The 13,079-nt window shown below is 43.6% G+C and overlaps 1 protein-coding gene across 6 annotated transcripts in view; it reads left to right on the top strand.

Annotated features, from left to right (window-relative positions):
* crebbpa (CREB binding lysine acetyltransferase a) overlaps positions 1–13,079 on the top strand; it is a 64,875-nt gene that overhangs the window by 8,595 nt on the left and 43,201 nt on the right. For all 6 annotated transcript variants that reach the window (XM_030058417.1, XM_030058440.1, XM_030058432.1 and 3 more), the window contains exon 2: positions 5,986–6,716. In XM_030058417.1, coding sequence (XP_029914277.1) covers positions 5,986–6,716 — 731 coding nt within the window. The remainder of the gene's footprint in view (positions 1–5,985; positions 6,717–13,079) is intronic.

The raw sequence follows: 13,079 nt of genomic DNA, 5'->3' as shown, positions 1-13,079 counted from the left end.
CAAACCCCCTCCAAAGTTGAGTGATGGTTTTAGTAATGTTAGTATTGTCAGTGTGTTTTCTTTGGGGACAGTTGGACACCAGGAAAATACCTCCACATTGTCACCTTGTCTTTCAGTCCATGAATGCACTGCTGTGGTCACTGTGATATTAACTACCACAGTGACAACTACTACCACAACTACCTCCCACCCCACCCCCCAAAAAATATTTTTGGCACCAACTTTTCTTACACACCATGTGGTGCATAGGACTGAAATTTAGTCGCGAGAGGGAGAAATCACTCGCATTTGGCACTTGGTGGGTGTTAATTTTGGACCCTGGCGGACTGCCTAACAGCCACCAGCAAAACAAGTATTTTCTGCTTTCTTAGTAACTGTGTCAAGAAATGGGCGAAATTGATCGTTAGATGTTTCAGAGGAGGCTTGGCATTGACAAATTTGATAGTTTTTTTTTTATTATTTATTTATTTTTTTTTTATTACTTTTCCACACCATTTTTAATTGTTTGAAGCTTGTTTTGTTAACTTAAAGAGTTTTTTTTTTTTATTCACCTCAGGTTATATCTCTGTTCCACACTTAATTTCCCACCTTTTCTGCCATCCAATTTCTTAAACAGGCATACACTTTCCAGAGTGTTGGCTTACACAGCAAGGAAACCTGAAGTTTTGTTGAAAGAACTGTGATAGATGACATTCCCAGTGCTAAGTGGTTTTCTTGCCCCCCTGCTGTGATGCTGAACTGTGAGTGAAAGCCCAGGCATTAAGGGGGGCATGCTGCACCTGTCTATCTCATGGCAGACACTCTTGAGGCAAGAAGACAGACGGCTGCAGTATTGACCACTGCTGGGTTTAGCAAAGCCACCACTGCCGTTGCTTAGGCTATTAATAGCCACTTATTCCCAGACGGCAGCCACAGGGGATGGGACAGAAAAAAGAGCAGGAGAGCAGGGGGCAGCGTGGCCTCTGGGAATGGTGTGCATAGAGTTGTGGAGGAGAGATGGGTGGAAAGAGCACAGGAGGGGAATAACGGGAGTAAAATGGACATAGAAGACAGGAAAGCGAAACAACGAGACAGCAAGCTGGGGCTTCCCCGACTGCATGGTTCTACCAAATCAAAACACTGCTTTGCATTTTGGTCTCCAGCCAAGGAGCCTGGGGGCAAGGTCGTAGAAAGCATGCTCCCCTTCTTAGAGAAATAAATGCAGGGGCAGGCCTGAAGTGAACGGTCCCGTTCAGTGAAAGAGCATTCGCTGCTTCAGTAGAGAGGAGGGAGGGGAGCGAGGGAAGACGGATGTTCCCCGCAGCCTCAGCCAGGCTTCCTCCACATTGAGCACCTGCTCGCCTGATGCCAGAGTAAGACAGCAGGGTTGTGTGGCAGAACTGGAAGGCTGTGTTTACTTGAGGACGTGTGCGGGCCAAGTGGCCTCATTAAAGGCTGGATCCTGCCTGAATATCAATGAAGACATGGAGCAGACAGGCTTTATTCTGCCTGCTCTGTTCTGTCCGCTCTCATCTTTCAGTAGTTAGACCTGCACAGCATCATTAAGTACTTTGTTTAGGTTATTTTTGGGGAAGAAAACTTGTTTTTGTGTGTGCTGGTGTATTTACCATCCAGCTATTTTTATAATGTATTTGGAACTTGAGATCATTTGTGCTTATCTGCTAACATAGCACAACTTCCCAGCCAAACGTGGTTGCTGGTTTACTTTCAGACATTTTTTTTTTTTGTTTAATCTTCCAGCTTTGTAGTTTGGATTGGCTCGGTATGTTTTCAATTAATTTTTCATAGGAAAATTTGATAGATTGAGGGATTCTGCATTCAGAGTGTTCTCCTGACTTGCTAATTAAAGGCTAATTAGTGATTTAATTATCCTTTGGCATCTTTCAGAAATTGCCATTTCTGTTAAAGCTGTTTCATGTCTGACAATTAACACTCCCTCAGTGTACATGGGCATACACACACACACACACACACACATACACACACACCTCCCATCTATCATGTCATCTTAATCACTTCATCTGCCTCAGACAAACCTCAGCTCTCCAGGCTGCCACATTACGCTCACACTTCAGGATGGTGTTACACACACATTCTTCCTCCAACTGCCCCAGCCCAGCAGGAACTCCAGAAGTGCTGCTCCCGTTTATCACTCTGTGTCTTGTGTTGCGATTATCATATCTTTCTGTAGGTGCTGGCTACTGGCCAACAGCTGGCTACTTAAATTTTAAATTCTAATAAAATAAGTTTGATAAACAAATTGCAACTGGCTATGTACGTACATTTACAACCACTAGCCCCTGCTTCAAAACAGCATGATGATGCGTGTATATGCTCACCTGAAAGGTTGTGTGTAGCCAATTAGATAGTGGAGAGTTGTCTTCAGTATTTGACAAATATTAGCAAAATAATTGACACACTAAGAACTGCATTGATAACACAGATGTGGAAAATCCTTATTAGAGGGGCTACTTTAGAAAATATCGGAAAACGGAAAGATTTTTTCATATAGACAAGACAGACATTCATGGGCATAATGAATGAATGAATGATCTGTATTTACATTGAGCTTTCTACTGCAGAGCCATTTCTAAGACACATTGCAAACACACACTAATATGGGCAGTGTTGTCATCAAAGTACTAGGCCCATGTCTTATGAGGAAAACATAGGCTATGCCTTAGCCTTACACTGTAATGTTACAGATTAAAATGTTCTAGGATACTTTCATGTTTTTTGTCTTATGCAAACTAATGTCAGATGCTCCAAATCATGTTTTAAAAATAAAACATGATGTAATGGAACTTCCTACATAATTGTTTATTCTCTTTGAAAAAGAGTGTGGGGGGTCAGCTACACATAGTTGGGCCAACTGTTTGTAGCTGTGGGACTGACCGACCGGCATGTGCCAGTCAGGTTTTGGAGTGCAATCAATCATTCAGAAAACATCTAAAATACAGCTAAAATTGTGCTATTAAGTTGAGGGCATGCACAGATGTTCAGTTCTCTTGTTAGTTCTCTGTCCAGTTAGTTATTTATGCTTCATTTGGCTGACAACATTGTAATCCTGAATTGTTTCACAAAGGAAGTTCCATCACAACTTTGTGCCTATCAAGCTGCCTTTTGGTTCGCGTATCTCGGCAGATGCCAGCATCAGTAGTCGTTCACTGGAGGTGTGCTTCGACTTCTCTGTGATAAACACAGAGGCTGTATTTTATTGAACTCCCCAGAACATGGGTGCAAATAAAGAGTGAGGCTTTGCATCAGTGACACAATGTGTCCTTGTGGTTAATTAAAGATGACAGTTTCCTGCCACAAGTTAAAATTTTGTTGCTTGTTAGCTTAGGAGGTCAGTTGCATGATATTCAGGCACACACAATGTGATGACGATGCAGGTGACATAGTGCGCAATACAGTATTAGAGAGGGAGGAATTGGTGTCTGTGCATGTTTACAGGCTATCAGCACTGGGTTGTTTTCCTGCTCTATCCTGCTCACAAATGATGTTGGCACAAGGAGACATAGCTGAGCTTGGAAAGGCAAAGAAATGACAACCCAATCATAACTTTGATGGTGAAATCACGTGGATAAATTCCGCATTAACCTTAGAGAACTGTGAAAATAGAGAGTGATTTCCATACTTGTGCAGCATTTGCATTACTCTGGCTTAAATGGCAAGCTAGCCTGCTAGCTGGTCTAGCTGTGTTAGTTGGACTGGCTCCCTCGTCAGCTCTAGAAGATGTTGTTATGTGCAAATAGATGAATGCAAAGCAGATATGGTTTGTTGAAATGACTAACTGAGACTCATCAAACCAAGAGCTTTCTCACTAGGCTACTACATGTGGACGTAACTATTAAATATAATGAATAGCCACATGCTATAAAAACATTGAGGTGAGAAAAAACAGACCCAGTACAGGCAGGTCCAGCTTATTAAGCAGTCGCTTTTGCTGAATAAAAAAATAGCCTACATCATGGCTCTTTTCTTTTAATAGTCTTATTGAACATGATTGTAAACATGAGCAATTTGAAATATTAATTTAAAAGGTTGCAAAGTGAAGTAATTGCACATGGTCCACATTTTGACAGTGTGCCTCTCTCTAGAATTAATTTCCTCAAGTAGTAGAAAGTGATGATTTGCGGCACTTTGTCTTAAAACAGATGGATTGGGCAGACATGGGAAATACAGTGATTGGAATTTGACGTTTTGTAGCCTGACATGATTACTTAAAATGCCTGGATCATGTCCCTGTACAGATATTTGATATGGCCTCGGGATATCTCAAGATGCAAGATTTGTTGGGGCGTCCCGGTGGCTCACTGGTTAAGAGTGCACACAATGTACCAAGACTTAGGGCCCTATCTTGTGCCACCCGCTATCCGCTGCCACGACCCGCTACCCGCAAATTGCGGATTTAGGAACCTCCGCTATCCCTAAACGGTATCTTGCGCCACCCGCTACCCGCTATCCCTTATGCCGACTGCATCATTTGCGCCTGGAGGTGCGTCGTGGGCGTGTTTCATGCGCTATCCCTAAAGTTGCTATCTTGCGCACACACTTTAGGGAAAGCGGATAGCGGGTGGTCCTGACCACCCGCTATCCGCTATCCCTAAAGTTTGGGCTGTTAGGAGAGCGCGCCCAGGCGGCTTCAATGCACGCCCCGACGGAGCCTCGCCACACACACGGTTGGACTGATACCGGGACGCCGCCGGAATGGACTGAGTATATTACTCATATAGACTGTTTAGAGGAAAGACTGTTTTAATTGGACACTTACGCCAGCACGTTTTATTGTTTTATCATAAGCCAGCAGCTGTGCTATATTTTTTATTTGCCCAATCTACCTTGTCAATAAATTAGTTTACACATAGTTCCACCTCTGCCTCTTGTGTGTGTGTGGTGTGGCCCGGGGATTTTACTCAATCAGTACAACCTTGTGACGCGTCCACTTGGACACATGTGGCTCCACCTCCCGAATTAACTCGCCTATAATATAATATATCATATGTATATGAAGCCAACTTGCTTTAGCCTCAGTAGAAGCCCTGAGAAAATCTCCCTCCCTCTCTCCATCGCAGGTTTAGGATTTAGGATTTAGGATAGCGCATCCTGCCCTTAAAGGCAATGGCACCTGGCACACTGATTGGTTTAACTGGCGTAACGCCCAAAACACACCTATGCATAATATAGCGGGTAGCGGAGGTGTTTTGCGGATAGCGGGAGGTGCACAAGATAGCAACTTTTACGGGGGAACGCCTCTTCCTAAATCCTAAATCCGCAAATAGCGGGTTTAGGGAGTCTGGCGCAAGATAGGGCCCTTAGTCCCAATCACAGTGACCGGGGTTTGAATCCGACTTCAGGTTCTTTGCTGCATTTCATTCCCTCTCTCTCCCCTGCCTTTCCTGTCTATCTCTACTGTGACTGACAAATAAAGCAGAAATGCCCCAACAAAAAAAAAATCTTTGTCATAAAGAAGCTCCCCTTTGGAAATGCAGTCCCCTCACACTTAACAGGAACTAGGCTAGGGGTTTATACCTGCAGGAGTACATTGAGCTACTTCAGCCTTGTCCACACTAAGCCAAGTAAATATGAAAACACTGTTCATGTTCCTGATTAAATTAGTAGTATCTTCATTAATTTGGCTGCTGTCGCACCTCAAAATGCATGCATTGCAAATATTACAGTTGGCCATTTCACTGTTTTGCTTTATGATTTCAAGAAATTTCACATTTGACTGCTGCCTTGCTGCTTCCAAACAATGCAATGCGCAGCTGTATATGATGGACAATGATTGTTCTACTTTTGACAGTAATTTGCACAAATTCCTTTTAGAAATGGTTGGAAAGTTGATGAAACAACCTGATGACTATATGGATCCCTCAACCCATTAACAGTCATACCTCTGTTTTTCCCTTCTCTTTTTTTCCACTTGTGTGCACCTCTTTTCATCCTCTTCCTCTTCCCATGCTCCTCCTCTCCTAACAGATTTGGGGTTGTCGTGGGATGATTTGGAGAATGACCTTCCAGATGAGCTGATCCCTAATGGAGGAGACGTGGGCATAATGGGCGGGATGCCCTCCAATGGCGGCTCTGCACCAGGCACCGGTGGGCCGGGTGGCACTGCAGCGGTCCTTGGCGGAGGCGGTGCCACGACCATCGTCCCAGATGCAGCCGCCAAGCACAAGCAGCTCTCGGAGCTCCTTCGAGCTGGTAGCACCTCGGGCCTCACTGGCACAGGGCTGAACTCAGCCAGCCCTCAACCAGGTGGCATGGGGGCTCAGCTGGGCACGCCGCTGGGGAAGAGCCCCTTGGGTCAGGGCTCACCCAACAACCACCCATCTCCCCAGGCTCAGAAAGCAGGCACACCCACTGGAGTAACGGGGCAGAACAGCAACAACACAGCAGCTATGGGCTTGAACACAGCAGGCTTCAACCAGGCGATGATTAACAATAGCCAGAGCCATGCAGGGCTCCTGACCCAGGGAGGGCAGTCCCAGCCGGGGCAGGTGATGAACGGGGGCCTGGGACCTGGGGCTGGGAGAGGCCGGGGAGCTGGGGTGGCAGGCATGCAGTACCAGGGAACGAGCATGCCCGGGACTGCACCGGGCCCTGGAGGAGCAGGGAGCGCACTGGCAGAGACACTCACCCAGGGAGGGCAGCAGATGGGAGCTCACACCACCCACAATGCAGCCCAGCAGGCAGGCAACATGAACAAGGTGAGTCACATTCACATTCACCGCCTGTGTGTATGTATGTTCAGATGACAGCCAAGTGCATGGGTGCACTGAAAACGTCATTGGCTCTGATTCATTATTTGTACAGAATCATCAATTTATGTTATTCTTAGCCTGTGAGGATAAGGGGGGGGTTAGAAATGCATTTGACATTGGACACAAATTGATTTTCTTTGAAAGTAAGCCACTTGGAAGGACACAAACTCTTGACAGAAACCCTCCATGTGCTCCTTGATGCGTGCTCGCATGTTTGTGTGTTGGCGCCCTTGTCTGTACAGTGTAGCTTGATTTTGAACGTATTTGCGTGCATGCGACGCTTGCCAGTGCTTGGCCTTAAGTGGGTCTTAATTGGCCAGTTAATGAGTGGAGATGTAACATGGTCGACCGTAAAACTGCCAAGGCTTTGTTTCAAATGGCTTGATATATTTTCTGCATCAATCCTCCAAGGCCTTGGAGAGCAACAATGAAGAACTTCATCAAAGCCTTTTACATTCCAAATTGCTCTTTTTGTGTGTATGTGTGAGCATGTGGTGTGTGCATCTGCATCTACATAACAAGCCAGTTGCCTTGTTGGCTCGCTCACTTTTTTGTCTCTTTTCTCTCTGCCATTCCTTGGACTGAGTTTATATTTGAAATGGACACATTCCACACTTGGCAGCTCTACCATAACTTTTGGCAGGGAGCTGATATTGACACTGTTGTCAACTGCTCAGTCATTGTCAGGATCAGTCTGTGAGGGTGTGTGTAATAGAGCATGTTTATAGTGTGTAGTGTTTGGGACAGGGTACCTAAGCTTGCTACTAGTGTGGTTTCACTGGATGCAAGTAGGAGGCTGAAGCTGTCTGTAACCACAACACAGACAATCGCTGCTAGCTACTGACAGGGGACTTGTGAAGGGGAAATAGTGTGTGTGTGTGTGTGTGTGTGTGTGTGTGTGTGTGTGTGTGTGTGTGTGTGTGTGTGTGTGTGTGTGTGTGTGTGTGTGTGTGTGTGTGTATGTGTGGGGTGGGGGGGAGATTCATTGTCAGAGAACACACACATTCTTAAACCACAACAGAAAGATGAAGAGCTGGCAAGGGGTCTAACATAATTTGTCTGAAAGAGGAATCCTGTGTGTGTGTGTGTGTGTGTGTGTGTGTGTGTGTGTGTGTGTGTGTGTGTGTGTGTGTGTGTGTGTGTGTGTGTGTGTGTGTGTGTGTGTGTGTGTGTGTGTGTGTTGCAAGCTCAGTCAGTCTGTTTGTGGTTATCATGTCACCAGCAGCTCCAGAGCAGCAGGCTGGGGCCAAAAACCGCTAGAGCAGTTATTTTCAAAGTGGGGCCCTCGAAGATCTTCCGCTGGGTCCTCAGCAAGAGGAGGAATAGTTACGTTCACCATAATTTACATGCTTGTGACACACAATCCTTTACACGCAAGAAATCTGATGTTTGATTTCAAATATGTCATTTTACTAATTATAAACACAGTTTTCTTGTAATTAAAAAAAGAGCAAATTATCTGGTATTTTGTTGTTTTGCTAATTATCTGGGTTTTTTTTGTTTGTTTGTTTTTTTTTTTGCTAATTGATTTGCTAATTGTCTGGCAGTTTCTTGCAAATTGCTAGACATTGCTACAAAACAAAAAAGAATGAGTGATTATTTTACCATTATGTTTTAATTTGACCACTTTGAGTTTATATGAAAAGCATGACACCTAGACAATTGCATAATTAACAGAAACCAAAATATGTCTTCATATCAGAGACCCAAGGGCGAAATTACTTCAAATTAGTGTCTAGTGCTAAATTACAGTCAACTTAGGGGTCTAAAACATGAACATGTTTGAAAACCCCTGCACTGCTTTGTGTGGCTTCCTCTGTGGTGCTTTAAGTGCAGGTTGTTAATCTTTCTGGGCATGTGTGTGTGTGTCCCGCCCCCATGCTTCCTTCATTATTGTATTTGAGTTTGAACCCTCCCCTCCCTTTCTCTGGCTTGTTGACTGGCCGTTTGCCGTGTCAGCCACTTGGGGAAAGGCAGGTTATTGTAAACCACTTAATCAGTCAGAATGAGGGGGGGCGAGTGCACTGAGAGAGAATGTGGGGAGGCTCTTGCCCCCCTTAGCATCACAGCCCTGCGGTCTGGCCTGGCAGTCGGCTGTTGAGATGATCGCTGGCAGCCGTGCTGGCCGGCGCAGTGTGGAGTGTGTGTGGAGAGTGGGGGACTGAATGAGAGACCAGAGTGGAGGGGCACGCGTGCGTGCGCATGTGTGTCCGCCCACTCAGCTGTGTTGAAAGGCTGCCAGTCTCTGGTCGTCTCAGCTGGGCCTTTTTATCTGGTCTGTTGGAGTGGTGTCAACAGCCTGGGGGGCTACTGTCTGGCCTGGCATGGCTGAGTTTGGTCTGGTCTGCCAGCCGCTCAGGGGAAGAGAGAGTAGCAGAGACTAGATCAATGTGTAGAGCATGGCACTAACAGGGCTTTTATTCCTACTGGGGTCACTTGTGTTAAATGTGTATGCAGTTGTGGCACTGTAAAGCACCTTGGAATAAAGATGGGGCTTGCTGGACAGGAGACAGAGCAGACAGGGAACTAAGGGTTGAACTGGGAGGGTAAAATGGGAGCAGAAAGGAGCAACTTTGTAAACTATTCCTAATTTGTCAGTGTAGTAAACTTTTTTTGTCCATGAGTTACACTGACGTAGCCTTGGGTCCTAGACAAGTATCTCGAGTTAATCACATAGTAATGTCTGGCCTCTCTCACTGAAAAGAGGCTACAAATAAGGCAGGTCCATTCAAAGGGTGAGTCACTGTTTTGGAAGCTGATCCAAGGAGGTACCGTGAGTGAAATGCAGCACAGCACAAATATAAACAGTAGCAATGATGAAGTGTACAAAAAAACATTTTTTAAAAGATCAATCACACAATCCAGTTCCTCAGAGAGTACTGGAATTAGACTTGAATATATTGTGTGGTAAATAAAAATAAGCAAAAATATTTTTATGTATTTGCTCCTGATTCCATGGTGTCAAGTTATCTTCCTCAGCGAAAATAAATCTTGCTTTCTCGGCTGCCCAGGTAAAGCCTATGTATGGCAACACTGCCCCATATTTGAGCATGGATTGCACACTCAATGATTCCCCCACATTCGCTCAACTGTGGTGCACCAGCACAGAACATTACCGTCACAGCATAGGAAATTAATATAACATTGTAATCTACCCGAGTTTGCCTCAGCAAGCACAAACAAAGATAGACTGAGCGCTTAGAATTAGTTCTTTATACAGATAGAATGGCCAATTATAACAACTATAAAATGCCACAAACTGCACTAAAACAAAAACTAGGAGTGATAGCGATAGACAAGGAACAGTCACCAAAATTCATCTACTACCACCACAGCCACAAAACAGCTACAGAGGAAACACTGCACATACAATGACAAGCTGACATGTGTAGCAATATTAAGCTCAAATCCTTAAAAGCAAAATATGTAGCACAACTCTTCTTCTTTGTTTTTTTATTAGATTAGTACATCAAATTAAACACCCCCATTTTTTGGAAACACTGCCTTGATGACTAGTTTAACAAGTATTTGTTTACTCAACTACTTGTTTGCAACAGAATATGGCAGTTTTGGCTGTTGATGAAGCCATTTCTTGCATTATTTCAGAGTACAGGGGTATAAATAAAGTAAAAGCATTACTTTTTTATTGGAGGATAAGATGTTTTCAGGCTCGCCTAGCCAGATTTGCCTGCAAAAAACTTGGCTTATTGGTAGTGAAGAGTAAAGGCCTCAGAGCAAAAACCCTGTAAGGACTGTCTTTGTCAGTTGTGCTTACTGATATCCAGATCTGTAAGTGTTTAAAACTGGGTATCAAGGGAACGTTATCGATGGGCATTATCCTTTTTTTTTTGTAATCCAGAGTCTTGTTTTGTTTTGTTTTGTTTTGTTTTTGTTTTTCTTCCTTTGGGCCCACTGGTTGCAGCCTCCAAGGATAGAGAGAGCGAGCGTGAAGGGGAAAAGGTCCTCCTGCCAGTAGGCGGTGTCATGCTGAGTTGTCATGGTGCCATAGCATTGCTGGACAGGGCTGAGACAGCTAAGATAGGGCCTACAGTGGCATAGGATGTCTTGTAATGACAAATTAGTGGTGAAATGGAGGTAGAACTCTGGCTGGCATTTTGGTGTTATTTCACAAATAATAGATGAGTGGTCAGTGAGCAGAAAATAAATGATGCCAAACATCTTCTTTATGTAACATAGCATGCTATTAAAGTTACAATATTCAACTCTGTCTTGTGACTGGCTGTTAGGCATGTTGTCTTACTTGTCACTCGTTTTGATCATCCACTTTGAAATGGGATTTAGGCTAAGGTAACAGACAAGTCTACAATTAAAAAAAAAAAAAGTTTTTGAACTGGGTCTGCTGCTACTGTTAGTTCCCCATAATCTGGTGGCTAGCCACAGCTTGACAGCCACAACAAAGCTCACTGCTAGCCACACGCAGGCTTTTTACTGGCTCAGAAGAAAAGGTTGAGGAGGTGTCTCTATGTAACAGACCTGGCTGTGTCATTACAGGCAGTTCAGCACCCAAACTAGGGCTGAACGATATGTTTTTTATAGAGATCAATTTTGATAATTATCGCAATATATATTTAGTAATAACAATGCTTTATTTACAGTTTTAGGAGTATTCTTCTTAGGAAAGAACATACAGAATGCGGATGGCGTTAATTATGGTTTATAACAGTTATTTATTATCAGAACAAATAGGTGACATTCACTGGAACTAACATCGCATAAGGCATCATATCTTTAGCAATATAGTACGTATTTGTACAGTGCGTAATTTCTCTGGTAACTGCATTCTCTTTTTATTCATATAGGGTAATGGTGGAAAAGCAGACACAATTGTTGGTTGTCAAACTTGGGAAGTTTGATTTGTAGTAGCAATAGGGCTGGGCTGGGCTGTTGCCTGAGGCTAGCATGATAGTGCAAACTGATGCTTTGGTGTTGTCCATGGATTGATACCTTTTGAGATGGTGGAAGACATTGGTAGTGTTTCCTGTTCTGCTGGGGACTGCTCGCCAACATAATTTGCACCTAATGCTGCTCTGTGCTTGGTCAGACTTCAGATAACCGAACCTTTTCCAAATAATTGAAGTGGTATGATCTTTCTTTGGTACAATTTCTTCATCTTTGGTGACAGTTTCCTCTGATTTGGTTTCGCTCCTGCAGCTGCTTATTTTTTGCCAAGTAACATTCAGCTACTCCATACAGTTGGTCATTCCAAGTTGTGAGTGGGTCAGGGGCAGGAAACATATGTCAACGACTCATGCCACGCGTTGGTTTCTCTGCTGCATCATGGGCTGTTCATGCAGTATGGGGGAACGGAAAACAACTATATTGACAAAAACCTCATACGTATATTGTGAAAATTGTTGACGTTTTAACGGCCAGCCTTCACCCAAACCTCCTCTTTCCTAATTTGATGCCGTTATAGACACCAGGTTTTGACACTGGGTAACATAATAGTGTCCTAGTTAAGACATTGATTTTATTTGATTGATTTGATTGGTATTTTCATGGCCAAGAGAATAAGAACAGGAAAAATGAGAGTAACAGACATAATGGGCCACATATGTGTGGACATTAATTCATCACTTCATTTGTTAATAGCAGTGTTTGAAAGTGACTGGGTTCTCTGACTTTAATTCCATTTAAGATGACTGGCATTGCTTTCAGGGTTTAATTTATTCCTCATTTCATGTCAGAAATATTCTGGTTTATTATTGTAACAATTAATACATAGATTGAATGCGATGTCATACTAAAATAAATCAGACTTGTACAAAATGCTTTTTCCAGCTGCAGGATGGCAGGAACTGTCAACAACGTTACACACACTTTAACTTACACAGGAGACTTGCTCATGAGACTTTTTCACGTTGTTTCGGCTCCTAGGAGTCCCCGCCATATTTGCCATCTACCAAGCTTGCTGCTTCCTGTTTGGTGCTGGAGAGAGCACACCTGCTAGTTGTTGTCAACATTCACGCCATTGAACTTGACTATTTGCATGATCCAAGTCTAAGGACTTTTGACTGATATCATCATCATCATCATCATCATTATCATTATTGTTGTTATTGTTATTATGCTTAGTAGAAGTTTGTATTTATGTATTCATTCAAATTTTCTATAGATGTGATGATATTATTAATTATCATGAATTCTTTTGGTCATGATAATTGTCTAGTAAAAATCTGATATTGTTACAGCCCTTATAATCATTTTCCAGTGCAGGAAACTGCCAAAAACTGCCCAAAAACAACTGAAAAGCTGATTCAGTCAAACAGGGCGTCCATCCATCCACAG

This window comes from Myripristis murdjan, chromosome 1 (genome assembly GCF_902150065.1).
Source record: "Myripristis murdjan chromosome 1, fMyrMur1.1, whole genome shotgun sequence".
Classification (NCBI taxonomy): Eukaryota; Metazoa; Chordata; class Actinopteri; order Holocentriformes; family Holocentridae; genus Myripristis; species Myripristis murdjan.
Note: the sequence above shows the minus strand (reverse complement) of the source record. Positions and strands in the feature narration are given on the sequence as shown.